Source organism: Oncorhynchus tshawytscha, linkage group LG30 (genome assembly GCF_018296145.1).
Source record: "Oncorhynchus tshawytscha isolate Ot180627B linkage group LG30, Otsh_v2.0, whole genome shotgun sequence".
In the NCBI taxonomy this organism is placed as follows: domain Eukaryota; kingdom Metazoa; phylum Chordata; class Actinopteri; order Salmoniformes; family Salmonidae; genus Oncorhynchus; species Oncorhynchus tshawytscha.
In genome coordinates, this window is record NC_056458.1 from 25591483 (window position 1) to 25617059 (window position 25577).

General features: G+C 42.9%; 2 protein-coding genes across 3 annotated transcripts; both read left to right on the plus strand.

Moving 5' to 3' along the window:
- Positions 1–4759: 4759 nt before the first annotated feature.
- LOC112228522 (malate dehydrogenase, mitochondrial) lies at positions 4760–10637 on the plus strand. Its single transcript, XM_024393913.2, has 9 exons — positions 4760–4929; positions 7770–7938; positions 8059–8142; positions 8244–8353; positions 8748–8873; positions 9351–9428; positions 9802–9901; positions 10016–10167; positions 10343–10637. The coding sequence occupies exons 1-9, from the start codon at positions 4864–4866 to the stop codon at positions 10472–10474; spliced, it is 1017 nt and encodes a 338-aa protein (XP_024249681.1). The 5' UTR covers positions 4760–4863; the 3' UTR covers positions 10475–10637.
- A 76-nt stretch (positions 10638–10713) lies between these two features.
- Positions 10714–25577, plus strand: LOC112228520 (GAS2-like protein 2A). Of its 2 annotated transcripts, none has more exons than XM_024393909.2 (6): positions 10714–11857; positions 12512–12753; positions 16324–16431; positions 16762–16903; positions 19384–19705; positions 23598–25577. In XM_024393909.2, exons 1-6 carry the CDS (start codon positions 11500–11502, stop codon positions 25213–25215), a joined length of 2790 nt encoding a protein of 929 aa, XP_024249677.1. In that variant the 5' UTR covers positions 10714–11499; the 3' UTR covers positions 25216–25577. The 2 variants fall into 2 exon arrangements, with proteins under 2 accessions (XP_024249677.1, XP_024249678.1); XM_024393910.2 differs by having other exon boundaries at positions 16807–16903.

The following is a 25577-nucleotide window of genomic DNA, read 5'->3' on the forward strand; positions in this document are numbered from 1 at the left end:
TCATGGTTGGGGAGTAACGTTCAAAACCGGTAACTGTAATCCGTTACTATCAAAACTATTGTAATCAGATTACAGATACTTTGAAAAAAGTTGCACGTTTTTAAATTCGTTCCGCCTGGGCGAGACTGACCCTAAATCGGATACCACTATGACGACACAACAAAAGGGGTTGATGGATCGCGGGAAAATAGCAGAATTTTGGCTTTTGTAAACTACAGTCCAAGCTGTCTTCCAATGGTGCGATTGCTGTTGGCATCCAAAAATTATCCAATTTGAATAAACGCTTGGAGGTAAGGATGACAGCAGAGGTGTAGTCTACCGCGATACGGATATCTCTTATGGATATCTACATAGCGCATTGATGTGAATCCTTCACAGTGTTCAAGTAACAGACAAATCTCAACATCAACTGTTCAGAGAAGACTGTGTGAATCAGGCCTTCCAGGTCGAGTTGCTGCAAAGAAACCACTACTAAAGGACACCAGTAATAAGAAGAGACTTGCATTGGCCAAGAAACACGAGCAATGGACATTAGACCGGTGGAAATCTGTCCTTTGGTCAGAGTCCAAATTGGAGATTTTTGGTTCCAACCGCTGTGTCTTTGAGAGACGCGGTGTGGGTGAACTGATGATCTCCGCATGTGTATTTCCTACCGTAAAGCATGGATGAGGAGGTGTTATGGTGTGGGGGTGCACACTTAACCAGCATGGCTACCTCAGCATTCTGCAGCGATACAATTTGGGCTTGGGACTATAATTTATTTTTCAACAGGACAATGACCCAACACACCTCCAGGCTGTGTAAGGGCTGTTTTACCAAGAAGAAGAGTGATGGAGTGGTGTATCAGATGACCTGGCCTCCACAATCCCCCGACCTCAACCCATTTGAGATGGTTTGGGATGAGTCGGACTGTGGAGAGAAAGAAAAGCAGCCAACAAGCGCTTAGCATATGTGGGAACTGTATCAAGACTGGTAGAAAAGCATTCCAGGTGAAGCTGGTTGAGAGAATGCCAAGAGTGTGCGATGCTGTCATCAAGGCAAAGGGTGGCTATTTGAAGAATCACAAATAGAATATATTTAGATTTGTTTCAAACTTTTTTGGTTACTACGTGATTCCATGTGTGTTATTTCATAGTTTTGATGTCTTCACTTATATTCCACATTGTAGAAAATAGTACAAATAAAGAAAAACTCTTGAATGAGTAGGTGTTCTAAAACTTTTGACTGGTAGTGTATATACTAGGTGGTGTCAGAGGAAGGCCCCAAAAAATTGTCAAAGACTCCAGTCACCCAAGGCATAGACTATTTTCTCTGCTACCGCATGGCAAGCGGTACCGGAGTGCCAAGTCTTGGTCCAAAAGGCTCCTTAACAGATTCTACCCCCAAGCCATAAGACTGCTGAACAATGAATCAAATGGCCACCAAGACTCTTCCTAGAGCTGGCCGCCCGGCCAAACTGAGCAATCAGGGGAGAAGGGCCTTGATCGGGGACCAAGAAACCAATGGTCACTCTGACACAGCTCCAGAGTCACTCTGGAGGTGCGAGGACCTTCCAGAAGGACAACCATCTCTGCAGCACTCCACCAATCAGGCCTTTATGGTAGAGTGGCCAGATGACAGTAAATTGCACATGACAGCCCGCTTGGAATTTGCCAAAAGGCACCTAAAGGATTCTCAGACCATGAGAAACACGATTCTCTGGCTTGCCAGGATTGAGGGAAAGATGAATGGAGCACAGTACAGAGAGGTCGCTGATGAAAACCTGCTCCAGAGCGCTCAGGACCTCAGACTGGGGCAATGGTTCACCTTCCAAGAGACAATGACCCTAAGCACGCAGCCAAGATTATGCTGGAGTGGCTTTGGGAATAGTCTCTGAATGTCCTTGTGTGGCCCAGCCAGAGCCCGGACTTGAACCCGATCGAACACCTCTGGAAAGACCTGAAAATAGCTGTGCAGCGACGCTCCCCGAAGAATGGGAGAAATTCCCCAAATACAGGTGTGCAAAGCTTGTAATGTCATATCCAAGAAGACTTGAGGCTGTAATCGCTGTCAAAGGTGCTTCAACAAAGTACTGAGTAAAGGGTTTGAGTAAGGGTTTAAATGTGATATTTAGTATATGAGCAAAAATATCTAAAAACCTGTTTTTGCTTTGTCATTATGGAGTATTGTGTGTAGATTTTTTTTTAAATTTACCCCTTTTTCTCCCCAATTTCATGGTATCCAATTGTTTTAGTAGCTACTATCTTGTCTCATCGCTACAACTCCCGTACGGGCTCGGGAGAGATGAAAGTTGAAAGTCATGCTTCCTCCCATACACAATCCAACCAACCAAGCCAAACTTGGACCTCCCGGTTGCAGCCGGTTACGACAAAGCCTGGGCGCGAACTCAGGGTCTCTGGTGGCACAGCTGGCGCTGCAGTACAGCGCCCTTAACCACTGCGCCACCCAGGAGGCCCCCACGACTTCCACTTTTGGATGGTCACAGTGAGGGGATCCCATTAATCTGGCACCTGGTGAAAGTTGATTGCATTCATTTTGGAACCGGGCTGCCTCCCTGGCGTGAGCCAGGTGCCCGTTCAAAGCCCACAGCGAAGTCGGCTCAAAACAAAAGAGGGGGGGAATTGGTAGTTTGAAAATTCAAACATATTTAAAGATGCACTATACAGAAATCGCTCCGCCATTTCCTGGTTGCTAAAATTGTAAGTTTGTCTAATTTCAGTTTGTGACAAAACAAGCAAGTATAATGTAGACAAGCTGCATAACAGAAAATATTTTGTCAGCTGTTTGAAGCTGGTGTACAAAACCGAAAGTAAAACAAGCAAAAGTGAAACTTAAAAACGGGAAACAGGACAGATCACCACTTCTTAGACTTGCTGAAAATGAGAAGGACAGATCTATAACTCACTTTTCTTTGTCAGGTTGCCCAAAAAGTTACATATAGTATTGCATCTTTAATGGAAAAGAGATGTATGTGTATTGCATCTTTAATGGAAAAGAGATGTTGTATGTTTCTGGATGATGCACCATAATGGCTCTTTGACAACATGACTGAGCAGCACAGATTACTGTTCGATTTCAGAAGGGTGGACCTCCCTCACCGCTTTTGCCCGTTCACGTCACAGCCCGGTCCCCCGCAGCGCAGTTTAATCAAATCCACGCAAGGCCTCTCTCTATCTCCTGCCAAGGATTCGACTGCACCTACAATATTGCTTCGGTACTGCAGCTTAACCAAATCACGAGCAAGAAAGACAATTCCGATTGATTGCTCCATAGAGAAGACGAATTAGAAAATTACTAAAAATACACTTTAGTCATCATTATTTTGCACAAAACAGCCATTGAATTATTCAGTGGACAGCTGAAGATAAACATTTTATATTTATGCTCTGAGGTCATGACCCCAGCTAGCCAGGGTGTGCCAGTAGGCTTGTTTAGCTGTCCACTGTACTCTGACAAGAGTTCCCGGGGCATGTTCACGCTATACAGGTGTCTGGCCTAGTGCGCAGGAAGCTTAATCCCAGTAAGAAAGATGGAACCATGAAACCAAATGTATTGAGATCAAATGTCAGCCCAGTTTCACCTAGACTCGTAAAAACGTAAGCATTTTACGAAACTTCTATTCGATCAAGCCATTTGGTTTTTGGTTGACCAAATTCGACACTCATTGACCTTCCATACGAAAACTCCTTACTTGGTGGGCGAAACAACAAAAACGCCACCTGCTGGAGGGAGACCGATTTTCCGCAGAGTTGGGCCTCTCTTCCTTTTCCTCTCTGTTATACCTCTGTACTGGATTGGATGAACAGTGCAGAAGAGAACCTCCCCTGACAGCTTTTTTTCTTCTCGTCAAGACCAGTGGTGGAGTTAGTTTTGAATGGAAATTTCACTTACGGACCAATGGAATAGTCTAAAATGCTAAGATCTGGCCTACTACCTTTACTTGAGGAAATGCACTGCTCAAAAAAATAAAGAACCACTCCTTTATTGGGGGTGTCTTGCTAATTGCCTATCATTTCCACCTGTTGTCTATTACATTTGCACAACAGCATGTGAAATTTATTGTCAATCAGTGTTGCTTCCTAAGTGGACAGTTTGATTTCACAGAAGTGTGATTGACTTGGAGTTACATTGTGTTGTTTAAGTGTTCCCTTTATTTTTTTGAGCAGTGTATATATAAGTGCCTTGCTCAGGGGAACAATGGCAGGTTGCACATGGGATATTCATGCCAGAAACCCTCCCACTGCCAACTCCCTTCCTTCAGGTTTTACTGGCCATCTTTCTATTGAATACTGTAACGTGGCGTATGTGGGTGTTCTACCTGCCTCCGTCCAAGGCCCGGGCTTTTGTGGCGCATGGAGTATCGTACTCACCTCTGCACTGCAGGATCATAGGATCAGGACTCTGATAAAGTTATTATGCTACATAACATAAGTACTTGTTCATAATATTCCATGGCAGTTTCATTTTCTCTGACAAAAAGTAAGGTAAAAAACAACAACATTAAAACATAAAAAGTAACATTTTTTAAGAGATTTACATTCCATTGGTTGCAATCACTAGCTAATCATCTTTACACTAAAAATACATTCCAATCAATGCATCACGAAAGTGAAAGCGATTGAGGACCACTTTGGACACGACGTCATAAAGCATGATTGATATTCCATTAGCCCATTCATAACCGGAAATGTTCATATTTTAACCAATCAAACTGCATATGGTACAGGAAGTAGGCTGTCCCTGATAGTTAAGATAGGTCGCTTTTGCAAGCGGTCTGTTTCGACCGGCCACAGAGGTAGAGGACGTTGGAGTCACTGTGAAGAGGATCAGTTATAAAGAATAGCCAACCCCTCCCTGTCCAACATGTTTTCCCGCATTGCAAGACCCACAATTTGCATTGCTACCAGGAGCTTATCCACCTCCTCACAGGTAAATAATATATTTATTTGTCAGCTAAGAGATGGCTAGTAAAAGCGTAAATTAACTAGCTAGCTAGCATGGCAGCCAGCTTGCTTGTCAGATTATTTAGCCAGCTAACTAGCTACATTAGCTAGTTATAACTTGAAATGTCACATACTTTGCATTAGTTGAGCCACATCAGAATGGTCTAGAGTTTAAAACGAGTCAATGTTATCAACTTTAGCTATACTTATAACGTTAGTTTAATTAATTGGCTAGCAGTAGCTGACTAGCAAGGATTTGTAAACTGTTGATAGCTGCTTCCACTGCACTGTATAAGGTCAATTTGTCGTTCTTGGTTTACTTTTGGGATTGGCAAAGGCAAGGCATGCACAATTATGAGTGACAAAAAGAATACTATGGTAAAGGTGCTTTGATTGACAGAGCAGTGTTTTGTTAGCTTCTCGAGCTTGTCCTTCGTGACATGTTAGTGAACAATCTCTGATGGCACATTCAATTTAATGAATTATTAGGAGGATTATTGGCCCTGTTTCTTCCAAATCCAATTTTTTTCTAATTAATCCATATTTAACACGCATGATATACTAAAACTACTGATAGTGTGCAATACAATAACATCACAAATCTTTACTACAAGCTGTCTTAATTTAAAAATCGTTTGAATTGAGTGTGTCAAGGATAAAATTAACACTATTGATAACATCTTGGACAGTTTTGAGCAATGTTTAAGATGTTCCTGAAGGTTGGCATTGGCAAGGATAGTAGTAGTATAATTCCACAACATTGATCAAGAAGTAACTTTAACCTTATTAATATAATCAGAGCTGTTGAAAGATTCTGTGAACTTCAGTGTAATGGTGGCTTACATTCTTTCTACAGCTTAATGAAGGTTAAATTTAAAAATTATCCTTGAATCGCTCACTCTGAAATCCTGGCTTCTTGTGGCCAACCATGAATCGTCAAGAGGTTGAATCCATAAAGTGTCCTGACCTTCGCCCTTTCTGTGAATGGTTTGTGGCCTACAAGAATAAATGTCATTTTCAGGTGAAAGGTTTGTCCCCTTTTTGATATTAGCAAATTACAAGGATTGATTGTGGAAAGATGAACTAAATCCTACATGAAACTTGAATTATAAACCTTGGTCTAACAGACCCATCCTACAAAACCACAATTGAGTCAGTTTCATTCAAGCTTCTTGTTTGTAATAGATGCACATCTATTCTACAATAGTTTGTGCTGGAATTCTTCAGACACGCAGGAAATATATTTGGTTGTGTGATTGTCAGCAATATGACGCCGATATTAAGGCTGACCCCATTTAGTCGATTGTTTGGTCGATATGCTGTTGGTCGACAGATTTGTAGTCAAGCAGTGGTAAATGTATGAAATAAATGTTATGGCACACGAGACGCCCGTCTGAGTGTACTAATCCATTAGAGGCTGTGGGTATCACCAGTAGTACATTTACCGTTAATTACCATTTCTAATCTAGAATGTTTGTTTGGTTACGGTAATTTCTGTTAATGCATTCAATATTACATTCTTACTGTTCTCATTGTAGGAGTGGACACATTTTTTGCAGAGCGCACAACCTAGGCTACACTTGTAAGAAAAAAAGTTTTGGTTTATTTAATTTACAAGTTGTCAATTTATTTATTGTCTTTGGTTTGGAGCGCTCCTGTCAATCTTGAGTAAAAACATGCACCTAATTACACATGCAGGCTACCTGGCCTGCATGCAAATGTAAATGCAAGCTTATAAATGTGCACATTTGAAGATCTGATACAATTTCTGATTTTCTTAACTCACCATCACTGTGGAGCTTCTCAAAATAATGTTTTCTTTGCCTCAAACAGCACACAAACAGTTTGTTTTTACATCCATTGAGAATGACAGTAGTTCCTCAACGTAGCCTTTTTTTAATAATATTTCCAGCACTCTTCCTTTTGATAACCACTCAGCATGAAAGGGAAAAAAATGTCATGCTCTGATCTGGTGGAAAAGTCATAAAAAAGGCCTACCTGATAACTTATCACTTGCACAAATAGCCCACAGCTGTGTTTGTTTCTCAGGAGCTCACTGGTGCAGGAAACTGAGGGCCCAGAATATTTTATACATTGTTGCACTTTTGCTAGCATGAGCTTTGGGCCAGACCAAGTTAAGTTGATACAATGTTTCAAGTTCCTTGCAGACAGGCCATGCCTAGCAATGTGATTTCTAGGATATTTATTTTCATCAGGCTATTTTCTACCTGCAGGCTGCAATGTTTTTATTTTTTGGCTTTAATGGAGGCTATTTTTACATATTGACAATAGGTCATTTTAGATTTGTATCATTTAGATATAATTTGTATTGACCACATCATTGATTTTGAGATGAAGACTTTATTATACATTAAATGAAACTGTTCTATGAAAATGTGCATGTGAAAATCCTAACTGGCATGCAGTTCAGTAGGAATGGTATAATAACTTGGTACTCCAAATGAAAAAGGTTTCCGATAGCTATTACTGGCACTTCAGGAGCATAACGGCTGCGAAGGCCAGCAGCAGCAGCGGGAGGAGGATGGGCATAAAGGTTTTTTTTTCTTCTGGTTAGGCTATATTGATCTCTGGCTCCCTCTTTAGTAATTTGAGTCTTCATTTTTAATTGCAGTGCTTAAAGCATCAGGCAAGCTCAGTAGCCTACATATAGTTGATTTTATTCAACATAGGGTGTGTCTATATATGGGAAAATACATGTTTTAAAAATTGACCAATCAATCGGGAACAAATTCTCGGACCAAATGTTTTTTTTGTTGGGGACAACCCTATGAGATAGTCAGTGAAATTGTATCCTCTCCCCCTCAGAACAATGCCAAGGTGGCAGTGCTGGGTGCTTCCGGTGGTATTGGCCAGCCTCTCTCACTGCTCCTGAAGAACAGTCCTCTGGTGGGCGAACTGTCTCTCTTTGACATTGCCCACACACCTGGAGTGGCAGCTGACCTCAGCCACATCGAGACCAGGGCCCACGTCACTGGTAAGACACCTTCCTGCTGTACATCAGCTTCACTACTAAAGTCTTAATACTGTGTAGTGAAGTGATTGTGAAAATGTCCCTTTGGTTTATCTAATTTAACTACGATGATTCCTTCACTAGGTTACATGGGTCCAGACCAGTTGGACGCTGCACTGAAAGGCTGCAATGTCGTTGTCATCCCCGCTGGTGTCCCAAGAAAACCTGGTAAGTTTACCCAAGTTGACAATGGGATTCATAATGAAGAACATCATGCTTTCTTTCAATTGGAAGTGCACACATTACATTTAAAAATACAATTCTTCCAGGCATGACCCGTGATGATCTGTTCAACACTAATGCCACCATCGTGGCCACTCTGGCTGATGCTGTTGCTCGCAACTGCCCTGAAGCCATGATCTGCATCATCGCCAACCCTGTGAGTACACCACTACCTCTTCTCCAGAATTAACTCAAGCTCCTGGCGACTCGCATTACTCTAGGGCAGCTCAGACGTCTATACAGTCGGATACCTTGGTGTTGGAGAAAAGCAAATTTTTTGTTGCCAAAGAGAAGGAAGCACTGACTTTCAGGAATGGGCTTAATTTGAAAGGCAATTTATTTTCCATGCCAGTGCTGTTTAGGTCACTGATTTGTTTTGGTGCTTCAGTCACCACAATCTTAAATGATACAAGATCTCATTTGCTCTTCAACGATAAATGCTTAAATAATTCCATTGATCGTGTAATGGCTGTTTAGTGTACATCAGAAGGTAAATGCCAGTGATAGTAACATGTGGTTTGAAATAGCTGACAGTTTTGTTTAATCCATAGGTCAACTCTACTATTCCCATCACATCAGAGGTGATGAAAAAGTATGGTGTCTACAACCCCAACAGAGTGTTTGGTGTCACAACATTGGATATCGTCAGAGCCAATGCATTTGTCGCAGAGCTGAAAGTAAGGTTTGAGGACCTCAAACATTCCTAATGCACCCTATATTCACTCTCTATACCTTTGACACACAGGAGTGATCTCAAAGTTCATGGGCGTATCACCCTGAACGGAACAAAGTTTATATTTGTATCTTACAGATGATTGTGGAAGAGTAGATAAACACTGCGTGACAAAGCAAAAACATTCACACCTAGAGTTGGAATTGCCTACTTTGTAGTTTGTTCAGAGCAAGGCTCTAAATGTGCTTGGGTGCATTCTATACAATGTTTGTATTGTAATAGGCTTATGTTGTAGGGAATGTCTCCACTTAAATATTTGGTTGTCACCATGATCCAACTGCATAACATTTTTAAAAGTAGATTTTAAAAAAACATTTTCTTTAAGTTAATGCTAACCAGCTAGTATCTACTCATTGATTATTGCATAGGCAATAATATTGCATAGGCAAGATGGCTGACTGTTTGGTGTTTCATATTGCAGGGCCTTGACCCAGCACGTGTCAATGTACCAGTGATTGGAGGTCATGCAGGAAAGACCATTATTCCTCTCATCTCACAGGTAAGAATAAGGGCGTTTTCACAGAAATAAAAAATCCAATACCTGAACGATTTCCTTGCAATGACTCCAGTAGGACTAAATCTTAATCTAACAACAAAAATGACACACTTGCCAATTTTTAGGGGTTTGAGTTGATCTGATATGCTGCCCCTGTTTTTGGTACACTTTTTTTTATGGCTCCCTCTAGTGTTTGTAAAATCAATGAATGAGTTGTCATACAGTGGGAGCCTGTGATTCAGAATTTGTTAGTCTGTGGCTTTAAGAAATTCCTAATTCATTTTAAAATTCAGTTGGAAAATGAATAGGATAAGGTTCAACATGAACAAGGCTTTTCCTGTGAATAACAATACACCTTGCACACGCCACTCTGTAGGCAACACCCAAAGTGGAGTTCCCAGCCGACCAGCTGTCTGCTCTGACCGCTAGGATCCAGGATGCTGGCACTGAGGTTGTGAAGGCCAAGGCTGGAGCAGGTTGGCAGTGTTATCCGACGGACTTGCAGATTCTCAATGAAAACTGTCCTTTAAACGTAATGAATGTTTAAACCAATCTGATGAGCTCTAACTGGCAAACCTACGTGTGTTCAGGCTCTGCTACGCTGTCCATGGCCTACGCTGGGGCTAGGTTCACCTTCTCCGTCCTGGACGCCATGAACGGAAAGGATGGCGTTGTAGAGTGTGCGTACGTAAGGTCAGAAGAGACCGAATGCAAATACTTCTCCACACCTCTCCTCCTCGGGGTAAGTCCTATACTACCTTATAAACAGGTTTATAAGTTGGAGACTGAAATTGCACCTTCTGCTTATTGTTGATATTAATGCTGTACTTGTACTTAATTCAGGTTCCTATTTGAATGACACACGACTTTGACAATCTGAAGTGATAACCAGAAGGAATATTTTTGTGCCCTTTTAGAAACACGGAATTGAGAAGAACCTTGGCCTGGGCAAGTTGTCAGCCTTTGAGGAGAATCTGGTGGCTGAAGCCATTGGTGAGCTGAAGGGCTCCATCAAGAAGGGCGAGGATTTTGTTGCTAACATGAAGTGAGCAAAGTTTGAATCTGTGGTTATTTATATTGTCCAGTCACTTAAATGGCAACAAGGTCTCTCCAAAATCCAAGTTTCATCATGCCTGATGACGAAATAGCTGTTATCAGAAATGTTAACTGATCAGAAATGTTAATAACGCTATCAATAAACAGTTGACCTTACATCTTGCACTGGATCAATGTATGTTTGAGGGATTTCTCAAACTTGTAGCTCTTACATAGATGTTCAAATGACTCCTGTTTGCAATCTAGATTATCAAAGTATGCTCCATGTAACTATGCATGGAATTATTTTTAAAGTAGTATTTTGTCTTTACCCATCAACCCAGAACTATTCTTGTGGCTTTTTTCAAAGGTATAAAGACATCTCTACACAATTTACATTTTGCGTTTGAATAGTGAAGGGGTGGGGGAGGGTGGAAATGTACACTAAGAATTCCAATGTGCAAGCATATCACCTTGAGTGTCTGACAATGTAATTCAGTTACTACACAATATTTAAATTAAAATGTATATGTGTATAACTTTAATTCTGGGTTAACGAGATTATATAAAATATGTGTAACAAGTGACGTCCAGCTACAAAATAAGTAAGAACATTAAACAAGTTTTGGAAGGAATTTTGAACTTGTTGGGGGGGACTGGTCGTGAAATGGTTAATGGGAATGTTTGGAATGAGCTCCGTTACCTTGTAACCAAGGAGAGTACCACAGAAGCCACTACAAAACAAACTGGCAGCCTGGGTTGCTAGAGAAACTTAAATAAGTGTAGACAGATTTCAGGTTGATTTTGACTATTTCGAACATTTAATTAATGACCATATTTTGAAATAAATGACTTTATAGTCGAGCGTTTTACACTGTAAATCACTAACGTTTGCTGAACTAGCTAGCTACGCGTTCAAACCGCATGAAATAAGTGGATCCGGGTTGAGGCAATAATATATTTGCGATACTACTTTAACGATAGTTTTGCCTCATGTCGTGACTTCTCTGCTTGAAGTGTACATTTCATATTGCTCACAATGTCCACTGGGATTCATCATGCCACAAATCAAAGCATCAAGCCCTTCAAGTCTAGCGAAGAGTACCTGTATGCGATGAAGGAGGATTTGGCAGAATGGTTGAGAGATTTGTACGAGATCGATATTGACGTGAACAACATACTGGAGGCGCTCGAGACGGGCGCGGTCCTCTGTTCCCACGCCAATAATGTCACACGAGTGGCGGGAGAGTTCATTCAAAAGTACGGGATGGTGCGACACGTCCAGCTGCCAACGAACGGTGTCACGTTCGTAAATTCGGCCCAACCTGCAACTTTCCTGGCCCGGGACAACATCTCAAATTTCATCAGTTGGTGTCGAAAGCATATGGATATTAAAGGTATGACAATATTCCTGCATAATGGCAATTTATGTTTTGACTGACAACTACTTTTGCTGGCCACAATTTTTCAATTGTATATATCCTACAGAAGGCTTGAACGTAATTATAGTTTAACTGGGTGAAGCCATTGCGAATGTAATCTTTATATGCCGTAAATCCACACCCACTTGCCCCACAGGTCAAGTGGCAAACAGGTGTGACAAACTGACATGAATGGGAGTCTCTTGAATTAATGGCTTATTGACCAGCATCCCAATATTATTTATGCCTATTGTATTCAAAATATTGAAATATATATATATATATATATCTGAACGCATGCACACATTCAGTAGCCTACAACGGACAGTGTGTGCTAGACAAGTGCTCAACAGTGTTTGATGGAATGCATGCAATATGGAAATGTACCACTAGGTGAGGCTCTAAATCCATACTTCATAGGAACATGGCCTCCTGAACCTTTCCCTCAATTTTTAAATCTGTACTTTCTAATGATCACATCCCTGGATAGAACATTCACGTGAACATTCATCTGGAAACAGAAAACTCCTGGTTTCCTGGTCATGTTGGTCACATGAGGCTGCTCCTTCGTATTACGTTAACATCTCGATCCTCAGACGTCTCACTCAATCCTTCTCCCCACTCCTCCAGATGTCCTCATGTTTGAGACAGACGACCTTGTGCTGCGGAAGAATGAGAAGAACTTTGTGCTGTGTCTGCTGGAAGTAGCCCGGCGGGCCTCTCGTTTCGGCATGGCCGCCCCCGTGTTGATCCAGTTGGAGCAAGAGATCGAGGAGGAGATCAGAGAGGAGCTGGAGTTGCCCCTGGAAGAGACCCCGCCACTAGCCAAATCCCAGCGGCGCACCTCCAACACTCAAAACCTGGATGAGATGGTGAGACCGCACCGCTGGAGCCAGTTCACAAATTGGAACCAATGAACAAATCTTCCACTATAATCAGTGATCAAATCCACTATTCCAACTAGTTCACCCATCTCCCACAGTCACTAATATTATCTGTAATTGTAATCAGCGATCAAATCTATTTTAAGTGACCAGTTATTACAAATCTACCATTATTACAAGTGAACTCTACAATTATCAAGTCTACTGTAACTAATGCTCAAATCAATCCGAAGTAACCAGTGATCAGATCTCCTGCCCGCAATGTGGCCAGTCTGGTGTAACTACTGATCTGGATCCCTCTATGGGGAAAGGACTAGTACTCGGTTTTATACACTGAATTATATTACTTGTTGGATAAACCTAATGATGGTAGTTTTGGCTATAAGGGTTATTTCCATTTTAATGAGGTTATCTGAGGAAATGAATTAGACCATATCATTTTTGTGGAAAAGATTAACAGACCATGGAAATTGCTGTACATGTCAAAATAGGCTACAGGATTGACTTGAATCTTCCCTTTTCAATTTGACCTTAACTAAGCGAAAGGGAAAACTCTATTGGCAATGGTTGGACCACCACCTTTTGCTGTCGTAACTCACTTAAAACCCTGTGTCAAGAGGGATGAAGGCTTGTTTTTGTTGTTACAAAGATGTGAGTTGTCGGACAAGCAGGGGAAATGTCTTAGCGGGTGCCTTGGCTGCCGGGATATGTCTGATTTGTATAAGTCTGGGGTTCAATACAGTCACTCACTGATATATTGCATATTTAAGAAATAGCTGGATAGTGTAAGGAGACACAGTATTGCTGCCTTTGTCTAACACAGTGTGTCTGTGTAAGACTGAATTGTACTTGATTTGAACTATTCGTCACCCTGGCTATAGAATAAAGACAACATATAAAAACGTAAAGTACATCATGTGCAGTACATCATGTGCAGTACTTCTGATTACGTACAGTTGAAGTCGGAAGTTTACATACAACTTAGACAAATACATTTAAACTCAGTTTTTCACAATTCCTGACATTTAATCCTAGTAAAAATTCCCTGTCTTAGGTCAGTTAGGATCACCACTTTATTTTAAGAATGTGAAATGTCCGAATAATAGAGCGAATGATTTATTTCAGCTTTTATTTATTTCATCACATTCCCAGTGGGTCAGAAGTTTACATACACTCAATTAGTATTTGGTAGCATTGCCTTTAAATTGTTTCACTTGGGTCAAATGTTTCAGGTAGCCTTCCACAAGCTTCCCACAATAAGTTGGGTGAATTTTGGCCCATTACAGAGCTGGTGTAACTGAGTCAGGTTTGCAGCCTCCTTGCTTGCACATTTTTTTTTCAGGTCTACCCACAAATTTTCTATAGGATTGAGGTCAGGGCTTTGTGATGGCCACTCCAATACCTTGACTTTGTTGCGCTTAAGCCATTTTGCCACAACTTTGGAAGTATGCTTGGGGTCATTGTCCATTTGGATGACCCATTTGCAACCAAGCTTTAACTTCCTGACTGATGTCTTGAGATGTTGCTTCAATATATCCACAATTTTCCTGCCTCATGATGCCATCTATTTTGTGAAGTGCACCTGTCCCTCCTGCAGCAAAGCACCCCAACAACATGATGCTGTCACCCCCGTGTTTCATGATTGGAATGGTGTTCTTTGGCTTGCAAGCATCCCCCTTTCTCCTCCAAACATAACGATGGTCATTATTGCCAAACAGTTCTATTTTTGTTTAATCAGACCAGAGGACATTTCTCCAAAAAGTATGATCTTTGTCCCAATGTGCAGTTGCAAACCGTAGTCTGGCTTTCTTATGGAGGTTTTGGAGCAGTGGCATCTTCCTTGCTGAACGGCCTTTCAGATTGTCGATATAGGACTTGTTTTACTGTGGATATTGATACTTTTGTACCTGTTTCCTTCAGCATCCTCACAAGGTCCTTTGCTGTTGTTTTGGGATTGAGTTGCACTTTTCGCACAAGTACGTTCATATCTAGGAGACAGAACGCGTCTCCTTCCTGAGCTGTATGACGGCTGCGTGGTCCCATGGTGTTTATACTTGCATACTATTGTTTGTACAGATGAACGTTGTACCTTCAGGTGTTTGGAAATTGCTCCCAAGGATGAACCAGCCATGTGGAGGACTCTACAAATTTTTGGGTGGGTCTTGGCTGATTTCTTTAGATTTTCCCATGATGTCAAGCAGAGGCACTGAGGATGAAGGTAGGCCTTGAAATACATCCACAGGTACACCTCCAATTGACTCAAATGATGTAAATTAGCCCATCAGAGGCTTCTAAAGCCATGACATCATTTTCTGGAATTTTCCAAGCTGTTTAACCTCTCTGGGATTATGTTGCCCACCTGGCCTAAAGCCAGTGAAAATGCAGAGCGCCAAATTCAAATAAATTACTATTAAAAAATGAAACTTTCATGAAATCACACATAAGATACCAAATTAAAGCTACACTTGTTGTGAATCCAGCCAACATGTCAGATTTCAAAAAGGCTTCTCGGCGAAAGCAAACGATGCCATTATCTGAGGATAGCACCTCCGTAAACAAAGAGAAAAGCATATTTCAACCCTGCAGGCGCGACACAAAACGCAGAAATAAAAATATAATTCATGCCTTACCTTTGACAAGCTTCTTTTGTTGGCACTCCAATATGTCCCATAAACATCACAAATGGTCCTTTTGTTCGATTAATTCTGTCGATATATATCCATTTATTTGGTGCGTTTGAGCCAGAAAAACACCGGTTCCAACTTGCGCAACGTGACTACAAAATATCTCAAGTTACCTGTAAATGTTGCCAAAACATTTCAAACTCCTTTTGTAATACAACTTTAGGTATTTTTTAACGTGAATAATCAATAAAATTGAAGACTGGAAAATCTGTGTTCAATACAGGAGGAAAACAAAACTGAAGCATGCTTTCTGGTCATGCGCCTCTAACAGTACACTTCAAGTGACCCTCGTTCAAGATGGCTGTACTTTTTCATTACACAAAGGAAAAACCTCAACCAATTTCTAAAGACTGGTGACATCCAGTTGAAGCAATAGGAACTGCAAGAAGGTCCCTTTAGAAATCTGGATTCCCAATGAAAGCCCGTTGAAAAGAGTGACCTCAAAAAAACATCTGAATTGTTTATCCTTGGGGTTTGGCCAGCTAAATAAGTTCTGTTATACTCAGACATGTTTCAAACAGTTTTAGAAACTTCAGTGTTTTCTATCCAGATCTACTAATAATATGCATATCTTATCTTCTGGGGATGAGTAGCAGGCAGTTGAATTTGGGCATGCATTTCATCCGAATGTGAAAATACTGCCCCGTCACCAAGAAGTTAAAGGCACCAGTCCACTTTGTGTATGTAAACTTCTGACCCACTGTAATTGTGAAACAGTGAAATAATCGGTCTGTAAACAATTGTTGGGAAAAATTACCTGTCATGCACAAAGTAGATGTCCTAACCAACTTGCCAAGTGTATGTAAACTTCCCACTTCAACTGTACATGTTCAAGTGTTGGCTCTTGGATTTCACCTGTGTTTTTGTTTCTCAGGTCCAGTGCCTCATTAGCCGCTGCACCTGCCCCACACAGTTTCCCATGTTCAAAGTGTCTGAGGGCAAATACAGGGTGGGGGACTCCAGCACACTCATATTTGTTCGGGTATGCTTCCCTCCGCCACCTGTTCTACTCTCTTCCCTCTCTCATCTCTGACAATCTATCACCGATATACCCATATACTGTAGCACTCTATGGAGATTTTTGTTTTGTTTTTAACTTTCAGTGGAAAAATTGAGTGATCTGTTTTGTGCTTTTTTTTTACTGTGGCAGAAAGTGGGGTGCGGTATCTGTGGGGTGTGACATATATATGTAACCTTGAAGGTCTCTTTGAAATGCTTAATGCTATGTAGTCATTATTGTGAGTGAATTATTTGTCTTTTACTATCTTAACCCACCAATTATACAATGTTGCAGTTGTGCTCTTTTTCATAGGTATGGTTTGTGTGTGTGCGCCCGCATGCGTGTCCATGTTTTCAGATCCTACGTAATCATGTGATGGTGCGAGTGGGTGGAGGTTGGGACACCCTGGAGCACTATCTGGACAAGCATGACCCCTGTCGCTGCACCTCTATCAGTGAGTTCTCTCAGACCCCCCCACATACACACACACACTAGCCCCCCTTCCGACTGAGCCTGCTTGCATCACCATCACTTACATAATGCAGGAGCATCCACCAGGGAAATTGACTGTCTATTCATCACGACACACAGGGTGCCTGTGAGCTCCTGAGAACTCTAACCACAATACTATACAACAATGCAACTCAACTTTATTAATCCCCACAGGGAGCAATTTAGTTTAGAAGGTATCAGAGTACATGGATGTGTTATATAATTACAGTAGGATGGAGAAGTAGAATACCTGGAATATTACTCAAAGCGATTCTCAATATTGCAATAGTGTAGGGCATGCTGCACACTAGGTGGCAGTCCACATCTTAACCATTGCGCTTGTCATGATTGAACAATTGAGCTGCTTATTGTGTATTATTGTGCATTGACAAGCATATGCATTAAAGGGGACAAGGAAAGGAAGCATAGATGGATGACTGCGTACCCCGCTGAGCTTCTGTCAATTATATTACCGCTCCACACTAGATGTTGGTGTAATAAAAGACTTGCACTATATATACAAACTATGTGGACACCCCTTCAAATTAGTGGATCTGGCTATTTCAGCCACACCGTTGCTGACAGGTGTATAAAATTGAGCACACAGCCATGCAATCTCCATAGACGAGCATTGGCAGTAGAATGGCCTTACTGAAGAGCTCAGTTACTTTCAACGTGGCACCGTCATAGGATGCAACCTTTCCAACAAGTCAGTTGCTAGAGCTGCCCTGGTCAACTGTAAGTGCTATTTTCGTGAAGTGGAAACATCTAGGCGCAACAACGACTCAGCCGCAGAGTGATTGATCACACAAGCTCACAGAACGGGACCGCCGAGTGCTGAAGTACGTAGTGTGTAACAATCGTCTGTCCTCGGCTGCAACACGCTCTACCGAGTTCCGAACTGCCTTTGGTAGCGACGTCAGCACAAGAACTGTTCAGCAGGAGCTTAATGAAATGGGTTTCCATGGCTGAGCAGCCGCACGTACTCAAGACAAAGATCAACATGCGCAATGCCAAGCGTCGGCTGGAGTGGTGTAAAGCTCACCGCCATTGGACGCTGGCGCAGTGGAAACACATTCTCTGGAGTGATGAATCCCGCTTCACCATCTGGCAGTCCGACAGGTTCATCTGGGTTTGGCGGATGCCAGGAGAACGCTACCTGCCCAAATGCATAATGTCAACTGTAACGTTTGGTGGACGAGGAATAATGGTCTAGGGCTGTTTTTAATGCTTTGGGCTAGGCCCCTTAGTTCCTGTCAAGGGTAATCTTAATGCTACATCATGCAATGACATTCTAGACAATTCTGTGCTTCTAATTTTGTGGAAACAATTTGGGGAAGGCCCTTAACTGTTTCAGCATGACAATGCCCCCATGCACAAATCAAGGTCCATACAGAAATGGTTTGTCGAGATCGGTGTGGAAGAACTTGACTGGCCTGCACAGAGACCTGACCTCAACTCAATCGAAGACCTTTGGGATGAATTGTATCGCTGACTGCGATCCAGGCCTAATCGCCCAACATCCATGCCCAACCTCACTAATGCTCTTGTGGCTGAATGGAAACAAGTCCCCATAGCAATGGTCCAACATCTAGTGGAAAGCCTTCCCAGAAGAGTGGAGGCTGTTATAGCAGCGAAGGGAGGACCAACTCTATTAATGCCCATGATTTTGGAATGAGTTGGTCATGTAGTGAATGTAACTGAAGCATTGCTGGCCTCCTCTACAAGGTCGGCTTTTAACAAGTTATGTAACATCATAGCCGCAGGAAATAGTGGTGCTGAGGGTGCTGAACTTTTTTTTCTTTCTCTCTCACAAAAGTAGTTCACTGGGCCTTTACTAGTCCTGTATTAGTGAACCAATATACCCCCAATCCCTAACATCTTCCTGGGGCTGTGTAAAATCTCACTCTCCTGCCTCACCAGGCTTGTAAAATAAAGCCCCAAGAGGGCCAGAGTGGAAGGACGGTGGACTGTGATTGTCATTTTGTCATATAAATAGACACATTTCTATTAGGAGCAGCCATTAGCCTAACCTCTACTTTCAGCTGATGAGCGCTGGTCTTTTATTCCCCAAATTTAGAGATTGGGAAGAGTTGATGCCAATGCAGAAATATGAATTGTGACAGGCACTGACATTGCAACCATAAACCTAATTGATATTCATAAGATCTATCGGAGGTTAAATACTTAAGCTAAAAATACAGTGAGGGAAAAAACAAAAGTTATAAATTGTGCTTCATTCCTAACAAGATCACCATGCCGCAAATAAGTGCTTTAAATAACGATTACCATTCAAATTATGTGCTGCTGAATCCTGTATCTTACATTTTATTTTCACCTTGGTGATTTACTGGGATATTAACAGCTTCCCTGTAACACTGGTGACAGATGAAGACTTTGTTTTCTTCTGTTGATTTCCATCCCTCTCTCATCTCTCTTCAGCCCATAAGCTGGCCCAGCGCCCGGGCACGCCGGTCCACGAGATCAAAGGCAGGTTGCCGGGGCGCCCAGACGGCCAGGGTCCAACCATGCCTACCATGCTGATCATGAGTCGCCACGCCCAGACCCCCTTCCAGCCCGTCCTCTGGGCCCCCACCGAAGCCCCCTCCACCTACTCCCCCAGGGGCCTGAGGCCAGCCAGGACAAGGGGTTCCCTATCACCAGACACAGGGCTTAGAGCTTCTTGCTCCCCTAACAGATCGTCCCTCTCTCCTGACCCAGGCCCCCGGTTCTCCAGGGAGATGAAGACTACCTTTTGCAACAGGTAAGAGAATAATGGTGATGGCATTGATGAAAATATTAGTAATATTGATGATAATGCTATTAAAGACAATGATGGACATTGAGGGTGTTGAAATTGATTGTAAGATCACATTCATGGGTGGTTTTCAGTACCAGGGTACATAATATATCAGTGAATGCCACACTGACCTTAAACACAGTTTGAACCTAACAGGATCATTAACACAGCTTGGTTCACCTGGACCTGCCATTTAACTACATTATTAGATTACCTGTTCATTGATGGATTAAAAAAAGATACATAATATTTTGAAAAGCCCTCGCTTGTTGTCTGGCATCAGCAGCGACCGCCTTCCTAATATTGAGTTGCACCCACTTTTGTGCTCCGAACAGCCTCCATTTGTTGGGGCATGAACTCTACAAGGTGTCTAAAGCATTCCACAGGGATGCTGTCCCATGCTGACTCCAATGCTTCCCACAGTTGTCAAGTTGGCTGGATGTCCTTTGGGTGGTGGACTGTTCTTGATACACACAGGAACTGTTGAGTGAAAATCAATCAGCGTTGCAGTTCTTGACACACAAACTTGTGCGCCTGGCACCTACTACCATACCCCATTCAAAGGCACTTACATCTTTTGTCTTACCCTCTGAATGACACACATACATAATCGATGTCTTGAGGCTTAAAAATCCTTCTTGAACTTGTCTCCTCCCCTTCATCTTCACTGATTTGAAGTGGATTTAACAAGTGACAACAATAAGGGATCATAGCTTTCACCTGTGTTCACCTGGTCAGTCGGTCATGGAAAGAGCAGGTGTTCCTAATGTTTTTTTTATACTCCGTGTAGATTGGTCACCTTGCTCTGTCAGAGTTAGAATGGCACTTAACACCTATATTAGAGGACTGAGTGCAGAACCCTCTTACCATTAGGACCTTATGGCCTTGTCTGAGAGCCCCATAAGTGTATAAGGCATTAACAAAGCAAACACTGCAGTACAGATCCCAGGGCTGCCCACATAAACCTACTTTTGTTCAAGAAAAAGGATGTTGGCTTAAATTAATGTAGTTTGTCAGTCTGTAAATGTTAAGTTTAATTTGTTGTGGTAGCATATTATGTTCATGAATAATTTGAATGGAGTCTGTTTACACTTCACTGGTGTTGTACAGGCTGTATTTTTGAGCATCAAGCAAAATGTGTTTTGTAACCGATATTGAAATGACTCTTAGCTTTTTCCAAAGAGTAAAATTACATAATCTGCAAAGGAATTGTCTAAAACGTGCGTCCTCATGCATGACTGTTATATTGTGATAATGTGACTCAATACCTCCATGCTGCACATAGTTTTACATTCCCGTTTTATTGTGTTGGATCATTTCACTGTAATGTCCCCCACTACATGTTAGATCGTTAAAATGAATCAACTTTGTCATGCCGCCACAATGTATTATTAACATTGTAGCTGGCCTACTTCAGCACAAACAGTCACGAGTTATAATTATGTGGATAATGATTGTAGGGATGCATATGTTAGCATACACTACACCAGGAGGTATCTGTGGGCAGCCTGCTTTTGGAAACGATGTGCAAATTAACAGATTTAGATTTGGGTTTTTTTTCTCCAGTTTATATTATCGGTATGGTATACTCCTAGATGATCATTTTCAGTAGTCTATTCAACGAGTAGTCTATTCCTTCTATGCAAGGAGGCATAAGGACTGCAGATGTGGCCAGGGCAATAAATTGCAATGTCTGTACTGTGAAATGCCTAAGACACTGCTACAGGGGGACAGGACGGACAGCTGATCGTCCTCGCAGTGGCAGACCACATGTAACAACACCTGCACAGGATCGGTACATCAGAACATCACACCTGCGGGACAGGTACAGGATGGCAACAACTGCCCAAGTTACACCAGGAACGCACAATCCCTCCATCAGTGCTCAGACTGTCCGCAATAGGCTGGACTGAGGGCTTGTAGGCCTGTTGTAAGGCAGGTCCTCACCAGACATCACCGGCAACAATGTCGCCTATGGGCACAAACCCACCGTCGCTGGACCAGACAGGACTGGCAAAAAGTGCTCTTCACTGACAAGTCACGGTTTTGTCTCACCAGGGGTGATGGTCGGATTTGCGTTTATCGTCGAAGGAATGACAGTTACACTGAGGCCTGTACTCTGGAGCAGGATCGATTTGGAGGTGGAGGGTCTGTCATGGTCTGGGGCGGTGTGTCACAGCATCATCGGACTGAGCTTGTTGTCATTGCAGGCAATCAACGCTGTGCGTTACAGGGAAGACATCCTCCTCTCTCATGTGGTACCCTTCCTGCAGGCTCACCATGACAATGCCATTGCTCGTTCTGTGTGATTTCCTGCAAGACAGGAATGTCAGTGTTCTGCCATGGCCAGCGAAGAGCCCGGATCTCAATCCCATTGAGCACGTCTGGGACCGGTTGGCTCGAAGGGTGAGGGCTAGGGCCATTCCGCCCCGAAATGTCCGGGAACTTGCAGGTGCCTTGGTGGAAGAGTGGGGTAACGCCTCACGGCAAGAACTGGCAAATCTGGTGCAGTCCATGAGGAGGAGATGCACAGCAGTACTTAATGCAGCTGGTGGCCACACCAGATACTGACTGTTACTTTTGATTTTGACCCCCCCCTTTGTTCAGGGACACATTATTACATTTATGTTAGTCACATGTCTGTGGAACTTGCTCAGTTTGTCTCCAGTTGTTGAATCTTATGTTCATACAAATACAAGTTTTCTGACAATTAACGCAGTTGACAGTGAGGAGGTTTCTTTTTGCTGAGTTTAGGTGTATGCATTTTTGGTCATAGCATAAAACCTCTCATTATCAAATCATTTCTGGGTAACAATTATGTACTTTACTGTAGTTTTAAATTAAAATGCATAGCATTTTTGGCCATAGCATACATCCAGAGATTTTGTGCTGTTCATCAACTTCAAGCAAATCACAAAGAAAATACAGCACAATAGCATTATATAGGCCCACTTAAAGGTAGATTCAGCAAAATGATGTTGCCACGAACAGCACCGCAGATATTGAGATGAGCAAGATGCAAGACTTCGCTGTCACACACAGTATTTGCACATGTGCACCTGTTCTCTTCAAGCTCTTACAGCTTGTGAGCCATGGGACCAAAACATCAGTGAAGTTGAGCTCATGCTTCAACACTCTCTGTTGTGGAAATTGACCCTCTGTGCTGTTTACGTTCTGCATCTGTCATATCGCTGGGTCTACAACATGCCAAAATAAAGATAATATTGGCTGTCTCGTTAAAATCCTAATCACATTTTCAGTGTTGCTGTCTACCAGGGAGTAACTGAGGGCCTTAAATGTAATGTAGTATAGTGCGTTCTGACAGCCTTTTACGTGACAGTTTTTGCATTTAACACATTATTATTACATATTATTGCTAAACAATACAAGACCGAAACAGTTGTTGAAAGCAGAAAACTAGGCTAGATGTGTGCATCTTACTTCACACACAAACACATCACTGTTTGTTTGCTGTTCTAATTTGTGCTGTTGCCAGTGTCTTCTGTCTGTTCGTTTTGTCTTACATTGTTTAATCTCCGTTGCCACAGGAGGCATTTTGCCTCTTGCCGTCATTGTAAATAAGAATTGGTTCTGAATTGACTTGCCTGGTGAAATAAAGGTAACTATTTTAAATAATAATTTTTAGTTTAAGCAGCCTTTGTTTTTAGTTTGCAGAAGTGGATTTGGTAGGCTACATTGTAGAGAAGCCTGGAAACAACTTTTATTATGTATACTTACTCATGTGCCAACTTGCATTAACAAATTAATAATGGTAGTTATTTAGGTCACCTTGGAGAGATCGGATGCGCAGTGGCATATCAAAACTTGACAGTGTGATTCTGTTGTGCTATTTCAGACTGCGACAGAGTGCTTCCACACCCACTCTCCAGCACCACCAGTCTGGGCGTAATGATGACTCAGCACTGAACTCTTCCATGAGGACAGGCAGAGAGGCCACACGCTCGTCCCATGCCCCCCGCTTCACCAGCAGCCTGCCTCGGTACATCCAACACTCCTCCACACCCCAGCCCAAGACTAAGCCCCAGGCTCAGAGGCCTAGAACCCCCCTGGTCTTCCACAGGTCCCCTGGGCAGCAATCCTCCCAGCCCAGCCCAGAAAACGGGCTTACTCAAACCTGGACTAAGTCTCAGTTTGCCTCTAAGCTCAGGCAGAGCTCCATGTTGGGTGGCAACAGCACAGAACCCTCAACCAGTACTGCCCCCCAGAGGAATGGAGGACCCAACGCAGTAAGAGCTGCTACACCCGCCAGATATACCCCTGTCTGCCCCAGACAACCCACCATCACTATCCAGCAACCTGAAAACATTGATACTCTTCAAAAGAGCCCCGATTTAATTCGCAGCTTCTGTCCAGCCAAAACATTCTGTGAAGAATCATCTGGGGAATGCCAAGTCAGGCCCTTCACACCCATTGGAGGAAATCTGAGGGATCCAAATAAGACACCCACCCATTATGACATCACAACCAACCCTTCACACAGCGACTCCAACCATGAGAGAATGCAGGGCCTGACAAGACAGACTGCATTTGGCTTTCCTGTCAATGACAAGGCTTCTCACAAAAGCACTGTGGTGAGCCTTGAAGAGCCTGAGCATCCAGAACTATGTGGCAAAGTCTTTGTGGCAGGAGACAGAGCGATAGACAATGCTTGCCTGTTTACCCCTCCCCCCATCAGCCCAGCCCAGGAGGCCAGTCTGTACCAGAGTCTGGAGCACGAGATCCTGTCCAACCTCCAGCAGCTCAGCATCGACTCAGATGACAGAAAATGCAAGCAAAACGGTCAATACCAACCATCTCAGAATATCGCTGAGAACGATTATGGTGGATTCAGTACAGTTCTAGCTGGGTTCGAACCATCTCCACATACCTCAGCCTCTTATGCCACACATCCAGTTGAGGCCAGCTTTGATGCAGTCATCACTGAGCTCTCCAAAGGGAATAGGCTGCTGGAAAAGGTGTGTGTGGAGAGCTGGGTGAAAACACTCTCTGGTAGCCCTAGAGCTAGGGAGACTTGCAGCAACACAGAGGTTGTGAACTCCAGCTTAAACCTCAAAGTGGCCAAAGCCTGTGTAACCAGCTCCTGGTCCTCTATGGGCTCTGGTGTCGAGTCCAAAGAGCTGCCCGCTAATTCTACTTTCTCACCAGACTCTGGGAATGGAGTTAGCATTAGCATAAGGCGCAGGGTGACAGACGCCAATTCACTTGTAGTGAACCCCAGAGCCACTACCATAACAGGTCCTGATAGCCTTTTGAAACCAAGGTATGGGTCTTTCAGGCAGAAGAGAACCTTGAAGAAACCAGAAAGTGTGCCCTCCATCTACAAGCTGAAGCTCCGGCCAAGGCACGACTACAGACCAGGCAAGAAGCCCTCGCGAATCCCCACCCCAATCCCCTACAAAGGGGGTCAACCTGCGGGGGACCCTGGAGGGTCCAGAAGGGGGACACACACCTAGACGAGCATCACACACCTCCCCCAGGCAGGCAGACAGACAGGGTTCCACAGAAATGTATAAGAGCTACAGGCAGCATGGCTACAAAGCCACAGTGAGACTAAGGCAGTGGCAAATGCTTCAACCGGTGACAGCAGAGGACCCAGAGCAAGAGTCCCGAATCTAACCCCTTACATTTCGCTTCCATAGCAAATTGCAGTACTCAAGGGAAAAATACTCTAATTGGATGGTAATGTACAGGTACTGTACTACATTTATTTTTGGTTAATGCTGAATTAATGTATCAGACCACACAAAGTAGTGGTGAAAGATTATCTGCATTCAGTGGAGCGTTCACCTCAACAAATAAAGGTTTTCAACTATAA

Coding starts and splice junctions, on each gene's coding strand:
- LOC112228522 (XM_024393913.2), top strand. CDS start 4,864: ATGTTTTCCCGCATTGCAAGACCCACAATTTGCATTGCTACCAGGAGC. Junction 8,143..8,243: donor TGGTGTCCCAAGAAAACCTG/GTAAGTTTACCC, acceptor CAATTCTTCCAG/GCATGACCCGTGATGATCTG. Junction 8,354..8,747: donor TCTGCATCATCGCCAACCCT/GTGAGTACACCA, acceptor TTTAATCCATAG/GTCAACTCTACTATTCCCAT.
- LOC112228520 (XM_024393909.2), top strand. CDS start 11,500: ATGTCCACTGGGATTCATCATGCCACAAATCAAAGCATCAAGCCCTTC. Junction 11,858..12,511: donor AAAGCATATGGATATTAAAG/GTATGACAATAT, acceptor CCACTCCTCCAG/ATGTCCTCATGTTTGAGACA. Junction 16,432..16,761: donor GCACACTCATATTTGTTCGG/GTATGCTTCCCT, acceptor TCTTTTTCATAG/GTATGGTTTGTGTGTGTGCG.